Consider the following 25,713-nt stretch of genomic DNA (forward strand, 5'->3'; position numbering starts at 1 on the left):
ATGCTAGGAGTGGACGGGATCGCCCCCCCCTTTGCAGACACATGGAGGGCAGGAAAGGATGACACGAGAGCGACCCCTCATCATTAGATTCCCTGATGCGACCAGCAGACAGGCCTTCTTAGACAGGAGGGCTGCCCTCAAGGGCACACATGTGTACATGGGAGATGATCTCACTCCAGCACAGGTGGCACACCGGCGTGAGGCAATGGTGACTGTTCATAAGGCCCACACAGCAAGCAAGTGGGCTATCTACAAGGATGGTAGAGTCTTTATCACTGAGCGCCGTCCCAAATAGGGACGCGGGGTCTATGAGACCAAACACCTGGGGTTGGCAGTATGGAACTGCAATGGCATGCTGTGGTCGAATCCAGGAGGCTTGAGCGAGATTCTCACAGGCAGGGATGTCATTTTTTTTACAGAGACTCATCAGAGCCCTAAGAGGGGCTTACCATACATAGCCGGGTATGAGTGGGAGTCAGCTTTTCGAGGCAAGACCCGCACATCAGGAGGAGTATGTGGCTCTGGGGGGGTAGATGTCCTTTTTAGATCCCATCTCTGACAGTATGTGGCTCTGCGGGGGTAGCTGTCCTTTTTAGATCCCATCTCCGACAGATTCTCAGCATCGTCCGAAAGGACGAGGTTGCACGATATCTTTGGGTGCGGCTACAGCTTAGCAGTGACAGAGCCATCCACATTGCTGTGTGTTATTTTGCACCACGCCACTCCCCTTACGCCGCACAGCATGGCCAGTCACCGTACTTACCATTATATGAGGATATCATGGAGTTCTCACAACTGGGGGAAGTCCTCCTACTCGGGGATTTCAACGCCACGACGGGAAGTCAGCAAGTCCCACTACTCGATCTAGACGACCCTATCAGACTACAGGAGCTGAACATCACTGACACAGGGCTGCAGCGATCATCACAGGACCGTGAGGAGGTCACAGTGTCCAGGAGATATTTCTTAGAGCTGGGAGCTGCACATGGTCTCGTTATCTATAACGGGATGTCCCGATGGCCCTCCTCCGGCGCCCTCACCTCCTTCCCTCACTCAGGAGGTACTAGCACTGTGAACTACCTTATGGGATCTCCGGCTTTGGCACACCTTATCCCCGACTTCTCCATTCCGCCACCCCCTTTTGAAGCTGACCATGCCTACCTCTCTTTCACTCTTACCTGCACACCACCCGTCCCTCCACCTCCCCCCATCTCACATTACACTCAGGTCCTCTTTGATCACGAGCTTGACCTTGTTTACTCCAACCACATCTACCGCCAACTCCAGGATGTGGAACCTATTGTCCCCCTATCCACCCTCACAACACAACTCACCACCATACTCCACACATCCGCCACAGCTTCTTTCATATGCACACGGCGGTCTACCGCCAAGCCACCTTGCAGTTCCATGCCCCACAACTGTTGGTATGATGACAAATGTCAGGCCACACACTCCCATCTTAAGCATGAGGTACGGATTGGGCAAATCACGAAGCGCCAAGCGCAACGGATTTCTCAACGGCTCACCCGACGCAAGAAACGGGAGTTCTATGCTCGGAAAGAGGATGAGTTATACCGACTTTTCTTAGGGCCGAACTACAAAGAGGCATGGAGGAAACTCCGAGAACATCGCCCTCCCACACCTATCACCTGCCCAAACACATGGCACTCCTATGCACGCTCCCTCTATCATATCCCCCATCAACCACCCCTACCCCCACCACTAGACCCCCGCCCCACCACCTCCACCTTCTTCACAAAGGGCATGGTCCTCAAGGCCATTCATAGACTACGCAATGGGCGAGCCCAAGATCATGAGGGACTCACTGCTGAGTACATCTCGCATGCCCATGATACCCTAGCGCCCCTACTAGCCTACATGTTCAATAGAGCCCTTTGTGAAGGATTTCCACCCTCTTGGTCCACCAACACCATCACCCCCATCCTCAAAGCCGCAGATCCACTTGATCCTAATAACTACAGGACGATCATGATTGGCCACACATTGGCCAAGCTCTATGGATCAGTGCTAGAGGCGGAGCTCAGTTCATTTGTAGAGAGCCAGGGATGCAGAGCCTCAGGACAGGCTGGCTTTCGGATGAGCTACTCTACCCTTGACCACATCTTCACCCTCCGTGCCATCATCGAGGAGGGTAGAGCACGACACCAAAGGATTTATTGCTGCTTTCAAGCTCTATGGATCAGTGCTTAAGGCGGAGCTCAGTTCATTTGCAGAGAGCCAGGGATGCAAAGCCTCAGGACAGGCTGGCTTTCGGAGGAGCTACTCTACCCTTGACCACATCTTCACCCTCCGTGCCATCATCGAGGAGGGTAGAGCACGACACCAGAGGATTTATTGCTGCTTTGTGGATTTCCGCAAAGCTTTTGATACTGTACCCTGAGCCCACCTCTTACACCGTCTACAAGAGATCGGAGTCCCATCTGACATGGTTTGGAGCATCATTGCCCTCTATGAGTCCGTCACCGGACGAGAGCGAGAGCCCCAAGAGGTACATCACAGGAGATTTCCAGCACCATTGGGGTGAAATAGGGCTGCCCTCTATCACCCACTCTTTTCGGCCTCTACATTGATGAGATCTTGAGCTTCATTGATGGATTAGGCGGGGCTGGTCCCACACTTGCAGGCATATTGATCCCCATACTACTTTATGCAGATGACATCGTCCTCCTCTCAGACTCAGCTGAAGGGCTTCAGAGACAGTTGGATGCCTTACATGACTTTTGCACTCAGCGGGACCTCTCTGTTAACCTTGGTAAAACCAAGGTAATGGTCTTCAATACCTCTCCGCCCGTCACATCCAGATTGAGCTTCACATATAGAGGGGATCCTGTGGAGATTGTCTCATCCTATGTCCACCTTGGTGTCACTTTCAGTGGCCCACGCTTTACCATGCTTCCCGCAGCACATGCCAGAGTGACGCGGGGATATGCAGCCATGAGCTTACTTGAGCGGCAGTGCTTCCAGGCCCATTTCCAGGAGCCCAAGACGAAGGGCTGGCTTTTTGACACCCTCGTCACACCAGCCTTGATGTATGGAGCAGCCTTCTGGGGGCCAAATTTATCCGATGAGGATTGGCAACGAGTTGAGAGGCCCAAGGTCATGATGTTCTCCCGTATGATCCGCAGCAAACCATCAGTCCCACACCAAATTATCCAAGCAGAGTTTACTGCAGCCCCGATGGTAGTGGAGGCACTCTTCCAGACAGTCACGTACCTTCATCGCATCAGTCACATGGATCCCCACAGGTACCCGAGGCTTGCCCTGGAGTCCTCCAAACAACTAGCACTTGAGGGGCACACTGGAGTATGGTATGCATTGGTTTCCACTTGGTTCTTAGTATACAAGCTCTGCATGGACCGCCTATCCCCCCTTCAGTACAATTTGGACTCCCCTTTTTTTCGGCTGTCTCACGAGGATACCAACCGGGTTATCCGGTCAGATCTTCTTAGCCTCTACGCATTGCACATGGATCACACCCCCGAAGCTCCCCACGAAGATGCACTTTTACAGAGACTTCCTCACACTCACTAAGGATGGATTCATCCAGTAGCCGAGCTACTTGAGTGTTCACATGTCCCATGCCATGTGGATTGTGATTGGCCAAATACAAGTTTCTTCCCAGCCTCTCAGAGTGGAGACAGGTAGAGCTGAGCGCATCTTCAAAGCCGGGAAGCTCGTACAGACACCCAGAGAGGAGAGGATCTGCCAACTATGCCACACAGAGGTTGAGACGGAGGAGCATTACATATGCCGCTGCCCAGTATACTATGAGATCTGCGGGAGATCTGCGTGAGGGATTCGGTCCACTCTCCAGGATCATTGACTTCTAGGACCAACGTTGCCTGGGCCTCTTCCTACTTGAGCTCCACAGACACAGGGACACCTTCTTGAGACACAGGCCCCAGCCACCCCGCCCCCTCCCTCAGCAGTCAACCATCACCAGTTTCTTCCGGACCCAGGAGGTGGAGGACATCGACATAGTGGATCTTGTGGACCCTCCACGAGCTGCTCTGGACCTACCTCGCCTGAGAGGAGTTACCTCGGACCGAGCCTCTGCACTCCAGCGTGTCCGACGCCCTCGACCCCCCCATCGGCCACGATCACCTCATCAGCTGCTCCAGATCCAGGACATGCTCCACCGCCATCGAGCTACCTTTCCACATGACATAGCTGAGGGAGACCTCTCGGCCATACTCGTCAACCCCATGCTTGACATTTTGGAGAGTGGTATACCATCTACTCGGAGCTGATGTTGCTCCCATGTTTTTATGTTCTTAGTATTCCATGACGAGTTTCCATGGACAGTTTCGTATCACCCCAGTGAGATAGCTATATTTATGTTTTCATTCTGTTTTATTTTCCATTCCATGATGAGATATGCCATGGACATTATTGTACCTCTTTGGTCTCATAGATTGGGTCTCTAGTAGACGCTTAATATCTTTCTTTCTTTCTTCTCTTGGTGTGAATGTGTATTTTGGGCTGTGTTCTGTGTATCTGGATGGTTGGACAAGGGTAGAGAGTTGTTTGAACTCTTAATTGTGAGGATCTTGAGATTGTGAGCATGTGAGTTTCCCTTTTCCAGCTTTAGTAAAAGCTGGTGGTGCCCCTGTTTTGTTCTTTGAGTGTGTTCCGGCATGTGTGGGTGGGTGCTGCTATAGAGGACTGCCCTTTTCCTTTTGCCCCACAACGTAACACAACACACTGAAAAATGTTGAGAGCTCTTGCCCCCACTATTTAGGAAAACCACATGCCTCCCCTCAGCACAAATTGGAGAACATACATCCTCCCCTCAAATACACAGTTTTGAGAGAATGACCTGTCTCTCACAAAAATGCAAACCCAATTGTCAACACTCATGTTTTTATGTCTCAATGCTTTATTTTCTCATGGATATAGATACCTTTAAATTCTATGATTTTCCAACATATAAGCCTTGTAGCCAAGGAATTTGCAACTCTATTCAATGTCATCATATCCTTAAAGTCTTCAGTTGTTTAATGGTTGCTAGTATGATTGCTCTCTTATTGTTGTTAATTTGGGTTCTAATAATTCATTTTAAAAAAAAGTGGAATTGAAGATTTTGCATCACATCGCTATAGTTGAAACACTCCATTATACTGCTTCAATCCAAAAGTATGAATTCAGGAATAAGGCTTTATAAAAGATAAGTCACCCATTATAACCTGCTTCTGGGCTGCTCGTAATCCTCTCCTTCAACTTCAGACAATTCACCTTCCTCTGGAGGCTCTTGAGTACATTCAGCCCTTTCAGCGAGAATCTCCAGCTCCTCTGATGATGTTGCCTTTGTTATAAACTCATGTTGATTCAGTACTTCCAAGGCCTCAAAATAGTCCTTCAAAACATGACACACATTCAATACAAAAAGATCATCTGATCAGATACTTTTACTTCGCTAGAGGGTTCCAAACACACCTCATTAGTAACCTCAGAGTGAACCAAAGAGATGTCATCCTCCATGTCTTCATCGTCATCGTACTCTCCATTAATATCTCCGTCTACTTCTATACCAGTGGTTGCACATGATTTTTCTCTTTGCAGCTAAAAAGGAAGAAGAAGAGGTTAATTACACAATCCATTTATCAGTTTGAAAGCATGCCAAAGAACCTGGCCATCATAATATCCTGAATGAAGTTTGACATAACAAGTGAATATATAACAGATGCGAAGCTTGACTAGCACCAAGAAGTTGAATTTTAAAACAATCACGTAGCACTTTTGATTCATTTACCCAGATAGATTAAGGTCTTCACAGACAACTCCCCCGCCCACCAGACAGGTCAGGCAGCTGGGCTCTCCCGGGGGGTTATGATTCTGAGAGTTAAAAGCAAGCCTCGATCTGCTACTGCTGTTAGCAAGAACTAGGAAGTCCAAATGGATGCACGGCATTCACCATTGTGGCAACTAAGACCTCCATATTAGTTACAAAACATACAGACATACTCCTTAATGGAACCCCAGCATTTTATGTGCAAACTGAAAGAAACTAAATTTACGCAGTTGTGTGTTTTTGTTGCTTTTACAACTTTTCATTTGCAAGCATTTGTTCACTATCCTTAGTCCCATCACAAGCTGCCCATGCCTGGCTTATTTTGTGTGCTGCTGCTCAAAACCAGCCCCTAATCACCTGTTCTGCATCCTTCTAATCCATATACGAATCCAAAAACTCACACTGCACACAGCAAGCTTTTTCCTCTCTCTATTTGGACACTCACCTCGTCGTTAGGGAGTTCACTTATGCCCTAACCCCTCTGATGTAACCACTGAAATCTATGATACCACTATTGTAACCACCACAACAGACGAAAATTTGACTAAGCCCCCATAGGACTAAGGGGTTACATATAGATTGGAACTGCATCCAAAGCATGAAACCAATGCACATGCAAGCTAATAGACAAATGTAACGGTGGAACAGAGCATTTGAGGATTCTACGTGAACCCCAAGTTTGTGGACTTAAATCCATGTGATAGTGAAACAAAGTGTTTGAGGATGATTAAGTTTGTGTCGATTCAAAATGTGTTATAGCTTCCAGTAACACGTCACTTGGTGACTACGATAGTTATGCCTGTTCTCTCCATGATCTTTCTTTGTATTCTTTACATTCATACGACAACAAAACCAAGGTCAGGCTAAATTCATACACCCAAATACAAGCATGAGAAGGCCAGCATCAGACACCACCAAGTTGTCCCATAAGATCATTAGTTTCCTATAAACATTGTTCAGCAATCCCCTTTTTTTAATGTGCTAGAATCAAATTACTTGCCTCCAAGTACAGTAGGTGCAGTTGGAGATTTCGCATACATAATTTTATGGACAAGTTAATACATAGCTTTGCACCAAAGAGGATACAAATTTGGTGAATCAAGTCATCCAAAGGGGTCTCAAGGAAATCTAGTTGTAGTTCAACAAGCCTGACCTGCATTCCCTTTTTTAGATCCAATAGGTCTCTGTGGTCCTGCTGGAGTTGTGGCAACAACGCCAAAGACTGCTGTAAAACAGCATTTTCTGCCTCCAAGTCAATCACTCTGTGAATTTCTTCCTTAAGAATCTGAAACCCAAGCCCGCACTGGTTTCTTAATACTACCTAAACAAGTTTGGTTGTTTGAAAGACCTTGAACATCCCAACAAGCTAGAGAGAACATCAACCTGATCTAAATAATTGGTTACCTCAGCGAATGTGTCCTGCATGGCATTCCAAGCTGCATGAAGTTGTCCTTGAGTAGAATAACATGTCGGGTTTGATGATATTGTGAAAGGTGGTTGACACACTGAAGAGTTTGTCTTTTCCTGCTTACTGGGGTTGTGAGCATCCACATCATTTGTGGGTCCCACAACTATGCGCTTATCAGGAAGATCATCAGAAGTACTCAAATGACATCTGTCTACCATAGGCAGCATCTGTCGCTCAGCCTGTTGAAGTTTAACTCTGCCATTCATGGCCTTGCCACCAGCAGACACAGGCGGTCTCTTTAACTTGCTTGAGCTCCACACTTCAGTATCAGAAGAATGCCCTTTTTCCAAAGAGCTTGCTCCATTGCGTCGACGTCGAAAGAGATCTCTCCCTATGCAGTTCACATGTTCCGACTGAAAATCGTACTGCAAAACACTGAAAGGTTCTTCACTGCCGTATTGTTGGCCCTTTGATCTCTGTCCTTCCACCACATTCACACTCTTTTCAGTGTAAATGCCAGACATTGGCTCTGAGAACGAACACATAAGACCCACTTGATTCTCACTTTCTCCGCGCGTCCTTGAATTGTGTATTATTCCATTTCGAGGTGGCAACCTTCCTTGAAACTTCATTAGAGAGGGGCTCTCGTGTGATTTGTGCACAGATAATTCTGAGATTACAGGAGATGAGCACAGCTGTAGAGCTTCCTTTTCTAAGTGCTTTGTTAATGTGGTCGTAGATTCCAATCTTCTGCTATGGTTTGTAAAACCAAGAGCTCCAGATATAAGAGAAAGGGAGTGTTGCAGTGCTTGCAGTTGCTGTAAAAACGCTGCACTAAACGGAAATCATTTGCATATATATGATTATGGTATAGGCTAAACAAATCAGACACTTACTCTCAATCAATGAGGAAGAGAAACCTCTAGCTATGTTACCTTGCTTCATAGGTTCAACTTCCTGCATTCTTTCTGCAAGCCTACGGTTAAGCTCTCTCTCCTGTTCTTTCCACTCCTCTGCTAAATGCTGCACACAAACGATTTGATGAGTCATTCCTCAACAAACAGACTAGTAGACTTGCTACGAGCAGAGTTCACCAACTAGCCAAAACACTGGCTTACCGATGGCATGGATTGCTGCAATGCCACCGACACTCCTGGCTTTGCCCCAGCCTTTTTCCAAGACTTTTCATACATGTTGATTGAATTATTGATTGTCTCCAACCATGCCTGAATCCGCGACAATCAAAAGGGAGACAAAAAGCCTTATCTATGTAAGACAATATAAATGCAGCTTCACAAAGACACCATCCATTCTAAACTACTATAAAACACATGTCGGGGTGTCTTCTGAATGCGGGTGGAGAGAGAGAGAGAGAGAGAGAGATATTAAGCATCTACTAAAGACCCAATGGACCTATGAGACCAAAGTGATACAATAATGTCCATGGCATATCTCATCATGGAATGGAAAATAAAATAGAAAGAAACATAAATGTAGCTATCTCACTGGGGTGATACAAAACCGTCCATGGAAACTTATCCTAGAATACTGAGAACATAGAAACATGAGAGCAACATCGGCTCCGAGTAGATGGTATACCACTCTCCAAAATATCAAGCATGGGGCTAATGAGGATGGCCGAGAGGTCTCCCTCGGCTACATGGAAAGGTAGCTCGATGGTGGTGGAGCATGTCCTAGATCTGGAGCTGATGAGGTGATCATGGCTGACCGAAGAAGGGGGGGGGGGGGGGGGGGGGGGGGGGGGGGGGTGCTCGGTCCAAGGTAACTCCTCTCAGGCGAGGTAGGTCCGGAGCAGCTCGTGGAGGGTCTACAAGATCCACTATATCAGTGTCCACCACCTCGTGGGTCGGAAGAAACTGGTGATGGTTGGCTGCTGAGGGAGGGGGCGGGGTGGCTGGGGCCAAAGCTCTCTCAAGAAGGTGTCCCTGTGTCTGTGGAGCTCAAGCAGGAAGAGGCCTAGGCAACACTGGTCCTGGAAGTCAATGATCCTGAAGAGTGGACCAAATCCCTCACGAAATAGAGAGTGAAACCTCCCGCAGATCTCATAGTATATTGGGCAACGGCATATGTAATGCTCCTCCATCTCCACCTCTATGTGGCATAATCGGTAGATCCTCTCCTCTACGGAAGACCCCAAGGGCCTATGAGACCAAAAGTAATACAATGGTACCATGGATATACCGAGCCATGGAAAATTAACGTCTACGGAAGACCCCAAGGGCCTATGAGACCAAAAGTAATACAATGGTACCATGGATATACCGAGCCATGGAAAATTGAAAGAAAAAATAAAATGAAAACATCTAACAGTACATGTGATCAACAAATGATCCTGTGTAGAGTGAGATATGTTGTGATCAGCTAACAACGGTACCCGCCTCGGCCAAAACCGATCTGATGGTGGAGTGAATGTCAACCCTCTGTGATGGCAGCATGTGATGTCAACAGAGAACCTCGCGAATCCCTCTCTGTGTGATGGAGGGTCCTGATGCTCTTGGTCGGCGTCTAGCTCGCAGAATGGAACGAGCTCTCTCGCTAAGAACTCCTCTGGGGGGCGTCGAGCTGGAGCGTGGATTCAAGTGGTGGGCTCTAATGTCGTAGTAGAGAAACTGTTGTGGGTAGTGGATTCCAGTGTGGATGTGTGTACCACAAAGAAATCTGTGATGGCTCTCTGAGGTGTCCTGTCGGAGCCAGGGCTGTCTCTCAACCTGCTGCCTCAACACTACATCCATGTGTCGTCTGAGCTCCATCAAGTACATGCCCAAGCACCTCTGATCCTCAAACTGTATCACCCATGTAAGTGGTCCGAATCCCTCTCAGAAGAGGCAGTGGAATCTCCCCCGTATCTCATAGTAGCCGGGCAACTAAACATATAATGGGCCTCATCCTCTGCTCCTATGGTGCATGTTGTGCATGTCCTCTCCTCATGTGGGATATCCTCAGCTTTGCCAGTCTCTACTCTGAGATGGTGGGAGAATACCCTAAGCTGGCCAATCGTGATACGCATAGCATGTGACAGGTGTATTTGTATGTATCCCGAGATCTCAAAGAATCCATCCTCGACGAGTCTCAAGAAGTGATCTCTGTAGAGTTCACTATTCTTACCAATCTCTGACAGAGACACCCATGTCTGATGTATGTGTAGCCCGAGTAGATCTAACCGGATGATCCGATTGATCTCCTATCGTGAGAGATCACGGTAGGGGGAATCAAGGCTATACTGAAACAGCGGGGGGAGACGGTCCATCTATATGCCATGTGCATGAAACCACTCGACTACCTCTAAGTACCATGCATCTATAGGTAATGGTGGCGGCCGTGTCGCTGAGGAGAAGGGCAGTCCAGCTCGTCTCAATCGCTCCCTCTCCCTCTCGCAATATGATTGCATAGAGGAATCTAGTGCTAGTCGTGGGAGGCAATCTCTGTCAATCGTGTATACATGTTGAATATAAGTGACAGTCTGAAAAAGGACATTTGTAACCAGTGGGGCCACCCCAAACTCTGCATGTAGAATATCATGTGGTACAGATGGCTTACTTCTGATCATGCGTGACAACATCATAACCTCTAGCATCTCTATGCTCCTCCAGTGATCCTTCCCTAGGCTTGGCCCCCAAAAGGCTGCACCATACATAGCCATTGGTCGTACTAGAGTATCAAAGAGCCAGCACTTAGTGCGAGGTTCTTGAAAATGTGCCTGGAAACACTGTCTCTCCATACGGGCTAGGGAGGAATGTCCCCTCACAAGTCGATCTGTGGCAGATGTGGTCATGCAGAACAAAGGACACGTAAAAGTGTCTCCTAGATATATTAAGCGTCTACTAAAGACCCAATGGTCCTATGAGACCAAAGTGATACAATAATGTCCATGGCATATCTCATCATGGAATGGAAAATAAAACAGAAACAAAACATAAACATAGCTATCTCACTGGGGTGATACAAAACTGTCACTAGAAACTCATCATGGAATACTAGAGAGAGAGAGAGAGAGAGAGTATTACGGGTCTATGAGACCAAAGGTACTACAATGAGTTCATGAAGTCACGGTGTCATGGAAAGAAAAAAGACAAACTAAACTATCTAGATAAGCAACCGATCACATAAACAATCATGTGAGTGACGGGGTTACAAGGTAGCACTATGAGAGAGAGAGAAAGAAAGAAAGTTATATTAAACGTCTTCAAAAGACCATGAGGTCTATGAGACATAAGGCATTACAAAGATTATTTGTTACAAAAAACTGGTAAAAACAGACGCAAAAGACAAAATAATGCTACCTAGCTAAAGCCCCAAGGCTTTGGGCCATGGGGCATGTGTACATCATGTAGCAAGTGTGTCCATGCCATCCACATCTACATCTATGAGGTGAGAGGCATCCAGTACTAGGGGGGGCGGTTCCGATACCGCTCAAATATCTCCCGGATCTAGAGCTGCTGTGTCAAGGGTCTGCACCTGGGTGGGCGTGGATGTCGGGCCCGTCGGATCTAGCATGCTCTCTCAATGGTGACCCCTCGTTAATGGGTCTTCTGGGTAGGACGCTAGCAAGTCTGCCTAAGTTGGGACGACTCCTGCTCACGGGTATGACGTTTGGTCACCTCGAGGGTTGTCTCGGCAAAAAACTGTGAGGACTCTCTGTGATGTGTCCTGTCCTGGTCTTTGTGCCCTGAATAGTCTATCTCTAAAGGTGACACATCTCCAGCAGAAATAGGCCTAGGCAACGCTGGTCCTTGTAATCCATCACCCTGGAGAGTGGGCAAAATCCTTCCCTGAATAGGCAATGGTATCGGTCCCGAATCTCATAGTATATTGGACATCTACAAATATAGTGCTCCTCTGTCTCTACCTTCCCAGTGGTACACATCTGACAAATCCTCTGCCCCTCCTGTATGCCCTACCAGTGTGATGAGACTCAGATCTAGCCAATCTCCATCCTCATGGCATAGGGGTAGTGTGGCCGCTCTATGAAACCATCTGGTGTGAGCTTGAGGAAATGCTCACTGTAGAACCGAGATGGTGGGCAGCTCCTGAGGGTCTAGCCATGTAATACGGATGTCTAATTGAGTGCGATCTGTGCGGATGAGGTGGTTGATCTCTTGGTGCATGAGGGGCAAGAGAGGGGCATCAAGCTATATACTGGAAGGTGGTAGACCATCAATGCTTAGGAAGTGAAAGGCGAACCATCTCCTGGCACGAGCATACCATGAACAAACTGCTCCCTGTGTCTCCAGTCTCATCAAGGACTCTAGGGCTAATCTGGCGAGGCGGTCTCTACCTAGTGCGTATACCAGTGTAAGTATATCACTAGTGACCTGGAAAAGGGCATCCACTACCAAGGGGGTAGCTCCAAACTCTGCTGTGATGATCTCATGGGGTATTGATGCTTTGCTCTGGATCATCCTGAACAACATCAAGATTTGTATCCTCTCAAACTTTTGCCAGTCTTTTTGCCCTAAATCTAGTCTCCAAAAAGCTGTCCCATAAGATACTGTGGAAGTGACCAAGGTATCAAAGAGCCACATCTTTGTGCTAGAAGTGGGCCTGGAAACATTCTCTCTCGAGCCTAGCCAAAGCTACATGCCCTCGTGCCATCCGTGTATGTGGTGCTGGCGGCTGGCCTCATTGTGAAGATCAGTCCTGAGAAAGTAATACCCAAATATAGGTATGATGAGACTATCTCTACCACTCCGCCACCATATGTAAACCAAATTCTCTTTGTTGCCCTATATGTGTTGAAAATCACGACTTTGGTTTTTCCCAGGTTCACCTTGAGGTCATGCTCCTAACAAAAAGCCCCCAAAGCATCCAAATGCCTGTGCAGTCCCTCCTTTGAATTTGAAATTAGGACAATGTCATCCGCATAGAGGAGTGTATCAGCCAGTGTAGATCCAGCCCATCCCAATCTGTCAATGAAGTTCTCAATCTCATCAACATAGACTCCAAAGAAAGAGTGGGTAGTACTCTTGATCTCCTCTTAACATACCTACAAGTGCATGTACTCTCCCTGTCACCAACTCATATAGTGTTAGTATTCCCATATCATATCCGTTGGGATCTCAAGCTCTTGGAGTATCCTAAAAAGAAGAGCCCTTGGGACTCTATCAAAAGCTTCGAGGAAATCCACAAAGCATCAGTACACCTGTCTTCCCTTATGCTTGGCTTCCTCAATAATGGCCCTTAGAGTGAAGATGTGATCTAAGGTGGAGGAGGACCTCCTGAATCCCGTCTGTCCCTTGGCTCTTGGCCATGCCTCTACATGATTGCTGATTTCTGCTTCTAGGACTGAACCAAAAAGCTTGGCTAGGATGTGCCCTATCATGATAGTATGGTAGTTGTTTGTGTCGAGGGTATCCCCAGCTTCACATATGGCAGTGTTGAAAAAAAAGCTCAGCCAGGAAGGGTGCAAGGCATGTATGATGTGTCCAGCTTGGAGATCCTCATGATCCCTAGTCTTCCCACTCTTAAGCTTATGTATGGCCCTTGTGACATTGGCCATTGTGAAGAGCAAAGATATGGCTGGCCGGTGGATCTGTGACGTATCAAAGGTGGGCTGATCTGGGGCATCATAGAGCCTTGGGCATACCCATCCCATGTGACTGGGTCGGTGATGGGGGTGGGGGGCCGCCTCTCCTCTAGCATCCACCATGCCTCGGAGTTGTCTGCACTCAAGAAACACCTGTAGAACTCAGCCAAGAATTCTTGCTTCTTGCACCTAGTAAATCGCCTAGATCTCCGTTGTGATTGTCGTGCCATGATAATGCCCCTTGCTTGGTCTTGGTGAAGCTGCACACAGTAGGCTTTGCACTCCTGATAGCTGTTTTGGGATATGGATCCATTAGAGGTTCAGCTTTGCTGACGGATGGTGCACAGGTAGGTGGCTTGAGCTGACTCATGTAGGATAGCTAAGAGCTGGGTGGTGGCATTGGCAAGGGGGGTGGTATGTAAGTCAATGGCTGAGAGGTGAGTCACAATGTCCTTGTAGTTGTTGTCGAGATCATGGTGGAAGTGCACCGTCGTGCAGGGGGAGGGTTGTGTGGGATATGGCACCAAACGCGGGAGATTTGAGATGGTGAAGGCAAGATATGTATGATCAGCTTCGATTGGGGGAGGGGGTATGATGAAATTCTGTATGTAAGGGGTAAAGGCTGGAGAGGCCATCACTGTACTACTTCCTCCTCCATGTGGAAAGCATGTGAATCCTCCAAATTCTGGCCATCTAGACATGCAGTTATATATAATAAGTTATGTGCAGCGCCCCCGTCTAATAATGCTCTCCCTGTTGCTATGAGTCCCATATCCTTTGAGGTCCTGCTAGTGTCCATCTCTGTAGGGTCAAGCTCATACATGATGGCTGAATCACGGTTGAAGTCATATGGCTGAGACTGGGGGCTCCATGTCCTCGCATCGAAGTCACCTACAAGGAGAATGTCTCCTTGTGTGGAGAACTCCGTGATCTCGTAAAGTGGCATGAATGGGGAGGAGTTTCGTGAAAATAATCTCAATGTATCAAGCTGAGCCTGTCTGACCCACATGAACCTGGCTTCCTCATCCTTCTTCATCACTGTGATCATAGGGCTGAGATAGTCTCTGAACAGTATCGCTACTCCACCTGATCCTCTAACCCCTCTCCATTATTCCTGGATTCTCCTCAATAAGCTGACTTCCACATGTATCCAGTGACCATTGGAAGACCTCTTTCCGGACTCTCATATATCTCAGTATAATAAACCAGCTGCCTCCCACTGTATGTCTCCATGAAGCTTCCTGAGTAAGACCACAGTGTCCCGTTGCAGTTCCACACGGCTACTATGACTGTATCCTTTATCCCATAGACCTCGCACCGTCATGGGGATCGTTTATCTATGATGATGATTTTGCCACTGCAATAAACCACCCATTTGCCTGCCTTATGTGCTTCAATGACTTGGGCCATGCTAGTTTTGCAGTGTTCTACTTGTATCTGTGTCAAGTCATCTCACAAGTAGATGGTACTAGCAGGGCTCAGAAGACATCCGTTTGGGCATAGATGGTCAGCCAGATTTACAGCAGCCTCTGAAGGGTGTCGGCCAATATTTTATTTATGGATTGGTCTTTGCTATTGTGACATGTGGAAGCTCTGTGTGTCTTCTTTCAGCCCTAAACTGAATAGGAACCTTGATGCAAATCACCAACACGACAGAGAGAGAATAGAGAGCTGTATTTTCAGTATATTATGTAGTACATAAAACTGTCAAAGATGACTATACAAGACTGTGATCTTTGGCCTTCCAAAAGGAATAAACCTGACTAGACTCTTCACCTGCCCCCAACTATGGCTGGTTTTCCTTGATTAGGCAACAGATAAATAGTAGATTAGGGCACAAGCAGGGCTCAGAAGACACCATCATAGTTGGGGGCAAGTCGAGTCCTGTTAGGGGTCTTTAGATTTATTCCTTTTGGAAGGCCAAAGGCCATAGTCTTGTACATTCATCTTAATATATTGAAAATACAACTATTTCTCTCTCCTCTCTCTGTCTTGTTGGTGCTTTGCATCAAGGTTCCTATTCAGTTGCTTAGGGCTGAAAAAAGACACACAAAGCTTCCACGTGTTACATCCTCCTCCTTTTCAATGCGGAAATATCCACTGCTTTTGATGGTACATCTCTATGGCATCTAAGGGTGTCCTATATCTGCGGTCGGTCTAGATCTCTAGGCACAAGGGTTTGTGAGAATATGTGAATATGAATTGGAAGCAAATAGAGATCACACAAGAGAGAGTAGACAACCACAGAGAGATCCAACACTTGAGCTAGAGACTGAAATATTGAATGTATTGAATGAATGTTGAATGAAATATGAAGGCACAATGGCCATGCTTATATACATCTCATGTAGAGCAGTCGGCCAGTAGCACTTGAGGACAAATGTCCACAACTGATAAAAATGCCTAAAATAAGCTATGTGAAAAAATATGGGAAAATTATCAAATATATGGATTAAATAGGGATTAAATGGAGTAAAGATGACATGTCCAACACCTCCTCTCAGCTCCAGCACGGAAGTCTGACTCCCATACGGGTAAGGAGCTGATTCTCGAGGAAGAGGTTTAGTGAAGAGATCAACAATGTTGTCCTGAGAAGCACAATACTCCATTGTAATGATGTCATCGGAGACCAGCTCACGAACAAAGTGAAAGTGAACCTCAATATGTTTGGTCCTGCCATGGAAGGATGAAGTTTGAGCCAATGCCAAGGCACTTTGGCTGTCCGTAAGGATATGGATCGGAGAATCCGAGAGTACATCAAGATTACTCAACATCTGGAACAACCATAAAAGCTCACAACAGGTGTCTAGATAAGCACGGTACTCAGCCTCAATAGTAGATAATGAAACAGCATTCTGCTTCTTGGATCTCCAGGAAATAAGGCCAAAACCATGAGTGAAGCAATAACCAAAAGTGGATTGTCGAGTATCCTGATCACCTACCCAATCAGCATCATAGTATCCAACAAGCTAATTGCCTCCTCTGAAAGAGAGACCATAGTTCAAGGTACCGGATAAGTATCGGAGAACCCTCAAAGCGGCCTGCCAATGAAAATGTAGAGTGGAAGAAAACTGACTGAGAACACTGACACTGTAAGAAATGTCAGGCCTGGTGTAACTGGCTGTAGAAGAAAGTTTCCTCATAATCCACATCCTCACTCTAAGAGTACCCCTTCGCAAACCAATCTAGCTTTGTGTTTGTCCAGAGATCCATCAACATGAATCTTTCCTCTCAATGGAATCAATCTCAGCCTCCATGGCTACCCAGTTGTAGTAGGCTCATATGACTGTATCATTGTACTAAACACGGCGAGGTTACAAGAATGACGAAGCTGTTGTAATCTCCGTGCCCGTATCAAAGATTGTGCTAAAGAATCAGCAAGGTGATGAAGTTCCATATCGAAGAGATGAGAATCACAAACAACGGTTTCCAGCCATCGTGGAATCTTGGGGGCAATCCTCCGTTGCACAGGAGGACGAGGAGGAGAAGGAGCCAGGGAAGGAGGGGGTGGAGAGACAAGGGGTAAAGAAGATCATGGTGGAGTCAGTACCTTAATCTTCATAAACATGTAAGGCATTTAGTTGCATCAAGTCGGGGTTGTTAGCACCAGCCGACAGCACTTTACGACCAGCCAACAGCATGTAATGACCAGCCAACAGCATGTAATGACCAGCCGACAGCAGTTAGGCATTTATGGCAAGTCGTGAGCATCTGGGGGGCTGGCCGACCAGCAGCCAGGTTCACATATATATAGAAGCGCATCCATTCAGTCCATCAGATCTCAGTTCAGCAACGCATAGATCATCCATCTCCTCAGCGTTTCCTTCCCAGGTAACTAGGAGAGCATCAGTTCAATTACATCAACGTTTCAGCATACAGACAGCGTCGCATCAGTCCCAAGTATTCCCTTCAGCGTTTTCCTTCCCATGAGACAAGGGAAAGTCAGTGGGACAGCAGTTCATCCAACAGATAGTCATCAAATCAGCATATTCGGCATCATAGGTAGCACATCATTCCTACCTCCTACATAGAGGGAAGCCGGCATCGAAGGGTGGACCTCAGCATTGGAGCAAGGAACAGTCCTCATCTTCAGCATTCAGCCCATCCTCTCATCCCGAGAAGGATCTTCATCTAGGACAGCATCATAGATCTATTTAGATCTCATTGTAAACCCATTCATCTAATATAGCTGCATTGCATTGCATTGACACTATTTGTCTATCTCTTAAGCATCATTAAGTGCAATCTCTCACATGTCACACCAGGGTAGGGACCGAATACAAAATTAGAAGAGGAGAGAGGGCTGGGAAAAAAAACGCAGTAGAGTGCTGTTGTAGCAAAAACGCTGATTTGTGCAATGAAGTAAATCGCCGAAAACACAGGCGCCACCAAGGGAGCAGAGGAGGAAAAACGCAAGCTGAAAACTCTTCTTGTTGATATGTGGAAGCGCAAGAGCACTGATACCATCTAAGAATATGTGAATATGAAGCGGAAGCAAATAGAGATCACACAAGAGAGTAGACAACCATAGAGAGATCCAACACTTGAGCTAGAGGTTGAAACATTGAATGTATTGTATGACTGTTGAATGAAAAAAGAAGGCACAATGGCCATGCTGATATCCATCTCATGTAGAGCCGTCTCAACGAGTAGTACTTGTGGACAAATTTCCACAACTGATAAAATGCCTAAAATAAGAAATAAAAATAGTGGGAAAATTCCCTTAAAATATCATATAAATATATGGATAAAAAGGGGATAAAATGGAGTAAAAGAGAGCTGGAGATGACATGCCCGACAAGATGTCGGGCTCTCTGCAGACACTGTGCCCTCTCTCTAGCGTAGTGCTAGAAGGTCATAGGCTCAGTTGCATCGTCTAGGCTCTCTCCCCTCGAAGATTATGGGTGGTGTGCATCATGATCACCTGATGGGAACCAAAAAAGTTATGTGATGAAAGTTTGAGAGGCATCCACCTCCTCTTGGCTCTCTCTCATCCTTTGGACAAGTGGGTATCATGATTGCCTCATGGGAGGCACCAAAAATATCTGTGATGAAAGTTTGAGAGGTGTCTGGCACATCATGCCTCCCTGAGTGTTGCCTCACCAGAGTCTCCCGATGATGGCAAAGCTCCATCGAGTACAAACAAGAGCAAACACCTATGATCTCTATATTGCATCAACTGTAAGAGGGGGCCAAAGCCATCTCGAAAGAGGCAATGAAATCTCCTTCAAAGTAGACTGGCCATTTGCATATATAATGCTCCTTTGTCTCAATCTCTCCAATCCTACAAAACTTGCATACCCATGGGATGCCCTCTACTCTCCCAGACTCAATCCTGAGGCGGTGGGAGGACATTCTCAGCTGACCAATGGCAATCCCCATCGCGTGTGACATGTGTCCGTCAAAATACTCTGGTGCCTCAGTGAAGCCATCCTCTGAAACCCTCAAGAAGTGCTTGGTGGAAAGCTATGGTGATGATACCCAAGTACATAAGTGGGTGGTTCACACACATAAACACATAAGTGGGTGTTTACTCCTTTGCTAAAGAATGTTCACACACACACATATTCAAGCTTAGTTGTCACCAACCTGGACATTTCCCAGTCTGAAAGGGGTCTGGTGGACTCCAGGATGTCTGAATATTTGGAAAGTACAAGCTTTGGGAATGGGGGATTATCCTAGAATACAAAGAACCACACTCCTAAAATTTAGGAGAGTTGCTATTTTTGGCCCGACTCCGATCGAAATTCTGTTCGCGTCATTACATCTGGAATTGAGCAAATACCAAGAGTTGGCAAAGTGCCTATGACAGAATGTCTACCAGTTGGGATATTTTTAGAGATAAAGATTATGGAAGGACCCATCTCTTAGATTGGGACATGTGGCAAGAAAGTGGACCAAAGTGAGACAAGTGGCCTGACACTTGTTAGAAAAAGGGATCAAAGTGAGACAAGTGGCCTCACACTTGTCACTTCAGCTATTGTGTGGCTCTCCACTTGTCATCGTAGCCTTCTCTTGCCATTTTAGCTCATGGGAGGCCCAAATCTATAAATTGGAGCCCTCTCTCTTCATTAATGGAGGCTCTCTTGCTGCACACTAGCCTCTACCACCGTTACAGGCTGCCCTAATGATGGCTACTATCTTTCTCTCTCTCTTGAAGGCTGCCCATGAAGAATACCGGCTGTTGGGGACTGTTTTGGAGGCTTCCATCGCGAAGAAATACCAAAGGCAAGGGTATTTAATCATTTATTATGATTTCTAGCCATTGTACTTGTTGCACCACCATTTGTACTTGCTGTACGTGCTGTACCAACCATCATACCAACTGTACCAGCTGCTGTACCAACCACTGTACCTGCTGTACCAACCATCATACCGGCTATACCAACCACTGTACCTACTGTACCAACATTTGTACTTGTTGTACCTGCTATACCAGCCACCGTACCGGCTGTACCAGCCACTGTACCTGCTGTACCAGCCATTGTACTTGCTGTACCAACCATTGTACCTGCTGTACTGGCTGAATGGAGAGTTGTACTTGCTGTACCAGCTCTATTGCATGAAGACCCGTGGTTTTTGGGGAAGAATCAGTACCCACACGGAGGTATATGGATTATATTGTTGGCTCGGCATTTCTACAGCCTATGTTCCAGCTTGGTAGCCTTGTGTTGGGCTGTGTTATGGCATTTGTATATGGATAATCCGGCATCTCCCGTGGGGAGAGTAAGGCCCTCAAACCTTGTACATGATATTATTCTCCTTGGGTAATAAAATACTCCAAGGGGGGGGTCGGCCCATTCCGTCCTCTATGCGGTGTCACACGTGCAAGCTCCATTTTCAGCATTTGTGGATGTTTTGTCTAGCTTTATGTTTTATGCAAAGTGATGATGGATATGTGTTAAGGCTGTGGCCATGTTTAAATGTTTTAATATGCATTGATGGTATCAACAAGTGTGTCAAAGGCCCTAGTCCCCCGGGCACCCGCCGCGAGTTTCATTGGTATCAGAGCATAGACTTTCTTGGAAGCGGAGGCTTCCTTCTATCAATAAGGAAGAGAAAAGATCTCAAGTGGAGACCACACTTACCATCATTGCTATTAAGCATGGCCAGCCACTTCAGAGCCTATGAAGCAAGAGCATGAGCAATAGACAGCTTGGTCTAAGGATTTATAAATTCACAAAATTTATCTTGGAAGTATGGAGTTGGCTTTATGTGCACACGTTTAGCACTCTTTCCATATGAATATTGTGGATTATATTATCAAGCTTACAGGCAAGCTATATGGAGATGTATCTCAGGATATCTGAGATATATCTCGTCACCATATCTGAAGGATATGGTGACGAGATATTTCTTTTGGCTTCATGACCAACCTGGCAAAGAAAAGCTAAGTATACTTTGAGTTTGCAAAGTTAGTGCTTTTGCTATGAAGTGTTTTTGATGTTCACTAACCCTTGTATAGCTATGCAAGGAGAAAGGTGTTGTTGTTTGCCTTGAGATGGTTTCAGGGAAACATTGTTTATGGCTCCCTTTAATGGGATGAATTCTTTTCATGGCTCCCTTTATTGGGATGGATTATATCTATGGAGATTTCTTTCTTAGACGAGATTTATATAGATATTGGGCTTCACAAGCAATTTCTATGGACGAATCTGTCCGAGTTTATAGAGAAGAAATCTTTGGATATCTCATGGATATGATACTTTTATGGATAAAGTCCACCTCTACTCCAAGGTGTGTGGTTAGCACGGAGTATGTGGTAAGAGTTATGGTATACAGGGATTATGGTATACAGGTCTATAGATTCCTGGACTTCTTTTCTAGGGATTTGGATCCATCCTCAGGTTTATGGATTATGTTTATGACTCCCTTTTACTGGGATGGATTATTCTTTTTGGCTCCCTTTATTTGGGATGCATTGGACTTATGAAACTCATGGTTCACATACCTTGTGTAGTGTTCTCTTGTCCTACATGCTCTCTTGAAGATTGTTTCTACCATGTGTGGGTGGAACAATAGAGAGCAGATGGAAGGGAACATGGGCACTTCAAAGGGTAGTGACAAGCACAATATACCCTGTGTAGTGTTCTCTTGTCCTACGTGCTCTCTTGAAGTTTGTTTCTACCATGTGTGGGTGGAACAATAGAGAGCGGATGGAAGGGAACATGGGCACCTGAGAGGGTAGTGTGAGTTGGTGGCCGAAATGCCTACAAACTATTAGTGGCCAAAATGCCTATTAACTATGTGTAGCAGAAATGCTTATGGAACACCAGGTTATCTATGCCTGCGAGTGATTGTTTTATCTTGTTACTTGAGCCCACCTCTCATCCAAGGTGTGTGGTCAGAGTACCAACACGGAGTGCAAGTGGTAAAGTGGACATGACGGGACTTATGTCTATGCCAAGGGTCATGTGGACCGATGTCTTGTTGGGGCAGGAGACTTATTTTGTCTCGCCCATTTACTTGGGACATGGATTATGATATCTGGACTTATGGGACTGATTTGTCTCGCCCATTTACTTGGGACATGGATTATGATATCTGGACTTACGGGACTGATTTGTCTCGCCCATTTATCTTGGGACATGGATTATGATATCTGGACTTATGGGACTGATTTGTCTCGCCCATTTACTTGGGACATCATTATGATATCTGGACTTATGGGACTGTTTTTTGTCTCGCCCATTTATCTTGGGACATGATTTTGATATTGGTATTATGGAGACTTATTTAGTCTCGCCCATTTCTTTGGGACATGGATTCTTCAGTTATATTGGATTTTTGGGACTGTCTCGTCTCGCCCAATCGATGGGACATGATTATATCTTGAATATATGGCTTGAAGCTTAAAGTTGCGGACAACTTTTAAGAAGCTGGGGAGGATGTCACCAGCCTGGACATTTCCCAGTCTAAAAGGGGTCTGGTGGACTCCAGGATGTCTGAATATTTGGAAAGTACAAGCTTTGGGAATGGGGGATTATCCTAGAATACAAAGAACCACACTTGCTATTTTTGGCCCGACTCCGATCGAAATTCTGTTCGCGTCATTACATCTGGAATTGAGCAAATACCAAGAGTTGGCAAAGTGCCTATGACAGAATGTCTACCAGTTGGGATATTTTCAAAGATAAGATTATGGAAGGACCCATCTCTTAGATTGGGACATGTGGCAAGAAAGTGGACCAAAGTGAGACAAGTGGCCTGACACTTGTTAGAAAAAGGGATCAAAGTGAGACAAGTGGCCTCACACTTGTCACTTCAGCTATTGTGTGGCTCTCCACTTGTCATCGTAGCCTTCTCTTGCCATTTTAGCTCATGGGAGGCCCAAATCTATAAATTGGAGCCCTCTCTCTTCATTAATGGAGGCTCTCTTGCTGCACACTAGCCTCTACCACTGTTATAGGCTGCCCTAATGATGGCTACTCTCTTTCTCTCTCTCTTGAAGGCTGCCCATGAAGAATACCGGCTATTGGGGACTGTTTTGGAGGCTTCCATCGCGAAGAAATACCGAAGGCAAGGGTATTTAATCATTTATTATGATTTCTAGCCATTGTACTTGTTGCACCACCATTTGTACTTGCTGTACGTGCTGTACCAGCCATCATACCGACTGTACCAGCCGCTGTACCAGCCACTGTACCTGCTGTACCAACCATCATACCAACTGTACCAGCCACTGTACCTGCTGTACTAGTCATTGTACCTACTGTACCAGCATTTGTACTTGTTGTACCTGTTGTACCAACCACCGTACCGGCTATACCAGCCACTGTACCTACTGTACCAACCATTGTACTTGCTGTACCAACCATTGTACCTGATCTACCGACTGAATGGAGAGTTGTACTTGCTGTACCAGCTCTATTGCATGAAGACCCGTGGTTTTCGGGAAAGAATCAGTACCCACACGGAGGTATATGGATTATATTGTTGGCTCGGCATTTCTACAGCCTATGTTCCGGCTTGGTGGCCTTGTGTTGGGCTGTGTTATGGCATTTGTATATGGATAATCCGGCATCTCCCGTGGGGAGAGTAAGGCCCTCAAACCTTGTACATGATATTATTCTCCTTGGGTAATAAAATACACCAAGGGGGGGGTCGGCCCATTCCGTCCTCTATGCGGTGTCACACGTGCAAGCTCCATTTTCAGCATTTGTGGATGTTTTGTCCAGCTTTATGTTTTATGCAAAGTGATGATGGATATGTGTTAAGGCTGTGGCCATGTTTAAATGTTTGAATATGCATTGATGGTATCAACAAGTGTGTCAAAGGCCCTAGTCCCCCGGGCACCCGCCGCGAGTTTCATTAGTAGCCATTCACACACAAACATACTACCACACACAAAGGTAAGACCTTGAATCCCAACAATCCCCTCCTCAGGGGATAACCTCATACTATGTCAAGGATAATCTAGGCTCATGGCTCTAGTTTCTCATGCCAGTTATGGGATCCCTTGGGTAAAGTACACATAGGATCGGGTCAGACACGGACACACTTATACACAATGTTGACCAAGTACACACACAACACGGCCTAGCAGCCATTCCGACACACACTTAGCCATAGAGATAAGGCCTTTCTTCCAACAAACCTCCCAAGGGATCCCTTGGGTAAAGTACACATAGGATCGGGTCACACACGGACACACTTATACACAATGTTGACCAAGTACACACACAACACGGCCTAGCAGCCATTCCCACACACACTTAGATCAAGTACACACTAATCATAACAACCATAGAGATAAGGTCTTTCTTCCAACAAACCTCCCAAGGGATATCTCTCCTGCTATTGTAAGGATAAATCAGGACTCATAGTCCTGTTTCACTCGTGACACATAGGGCTTCTTCTGCATAATCTTGACCCTTGATAGTGCCCTAAGCCTACTATTTATATGCTGCCCAAATCAAGGATTAGCCTAGAGATTAGCCATGTCTATGTGTGCACATGAAAATCCCCTCCTGCTATGTGCCTGCTTTTTGTAAGCCCGTTCCTGTTGGTCGAATGCCCGGTCTCGACAGCTTTGCGATTTGGCTTGATCGCTCTGCAAGTGATTGCACTTTAGTCGTGGTTCCGGGCCCCGGGGGGATCTTTCTCCACCAAGTCGAATGAAGGCTTGGTATTTTCTAGTGATTGAATCAGATCATTGCCTCCTCCATTCGTCGAAGTGGCTGAAATCCTTAGTGTCGACTGGCTGAAGCGGTCGAACTTGATGATGGGATTCCAACCTTTGATCTTGGATGCCTATCATCATCCGGGATCCCTTTGTCTCTTCATGTACTCCCAGACTTGTCATCCTTCCTTCCTGGCAACCTTGTCACTGAAAACCTTGCCATGTATCTGATTCCACTCCAAATCTGGTGTTGAGATCTGTGCATCTATTCCACTTTGTCCCCTTGCATGCCCTGTCCCTGAACACTATAATGGTCTCCTTCCCAAGGTTGATCATGGCATCCTTGCTCCACCCCCTTGGAACCATTTTCCCGAGAGCCTTCCTTGGTATGCCCCAAATGGCATCCAACCCTCGGGGCTGTCGTTCCCTTGGGTTTTGCTGACCCCGACCAGCCCCATGGGATTTCTACCCTGGCTGTGTTACTCTCCTTGGACCTATGCACCTTCTTGGGACACCTTCAACACTTAGCTTTGCTGAACCTGATGCTCTAATAGCAATGGCACATGCACAGAAGCTGTGTTTCTTCTTTCAGCATTAAGTATACTGAATAGGAACCTTGATACCAGGCACCAACAAAGACAGAGGAGAGAGAGAGAGTTGTATTTTCAGTATACTATATGGTGCAAAAGATGTCAAAAGACTGTACAAAATCTGTGGCCTTTCGCCTTCCAAAAGGGGGATCTAAAGACCTCTAAGGCCTGACTGCCCCAAAGGGGTCAAATGCTCTTCTACCTTCTTGGCCTAGCCTTTATTTAGGCTCTTCA

General features: G+C 46.4%; 1 protein-coding gene across 7 annotated transcripts in view; it reads right to left on the minus strand.

Moving 5' to 3' along the window:
* LOC147636377 (oxysterol-binding protein homolog 1-like) overlaps window positions 1–25,713 on the minus strand; it is a 73,746-nt gene that overhangs the window by 45,140 nt on the left and 2,893 nt on the right. For 4 of the 7 annotated variants that reach the window (XM_086801807.1, XM_086801809.1, XM_086801808.1 and 1 more), the window contains 6 exons: window positions 8,342–8,449; window positions 8,159–8,246; window positions 7,220–8,052; window positions 6,969–7,100; window positions 5,461–5,586; window positions 5,211–5,380 (listed from right to left, as the gene is read on the minus strand). In XM_086801807.1, coding sequence (XP_086657933.1) covers window positions 5,211–5,380; window positions 5,461–5,586; window positions 6,969–7,100; window positions 7,220–8,052; window positions 8,159–8,246; window positions 8,342–8,449 — 1,457 coding nt within the window. The remainder of the gene's footprint in view (window positions 1–5,210; window positions 5,381–5,460; window positions 5,587–6,968; window positions 7,101–7,219; window positions 8,053–8,158; window positions 8,247–8,341; window positions 8,450–25,713) is intronic. The other 3 variants (XM_086801812.1, XM_086801811.1, XM_086801810.1) reach the window with 1 other exon arrangement.

This window comes from Cibotium barometz, chromosome 8, assembly GCF_041138505.1.
Source record: "Cibotium barometz isolate CiBa-2024 chromosome 8, ASM4113850v1, whole genome shotgun sequence".
In the NCBI taxonomy this organism is placed as follows: Eukaryota; Viridiplantae; Streptophyta; class Polypodiopsida; order Cyatheales; family Cibotiaceae; genus Cibotium; species Cibotium barometz.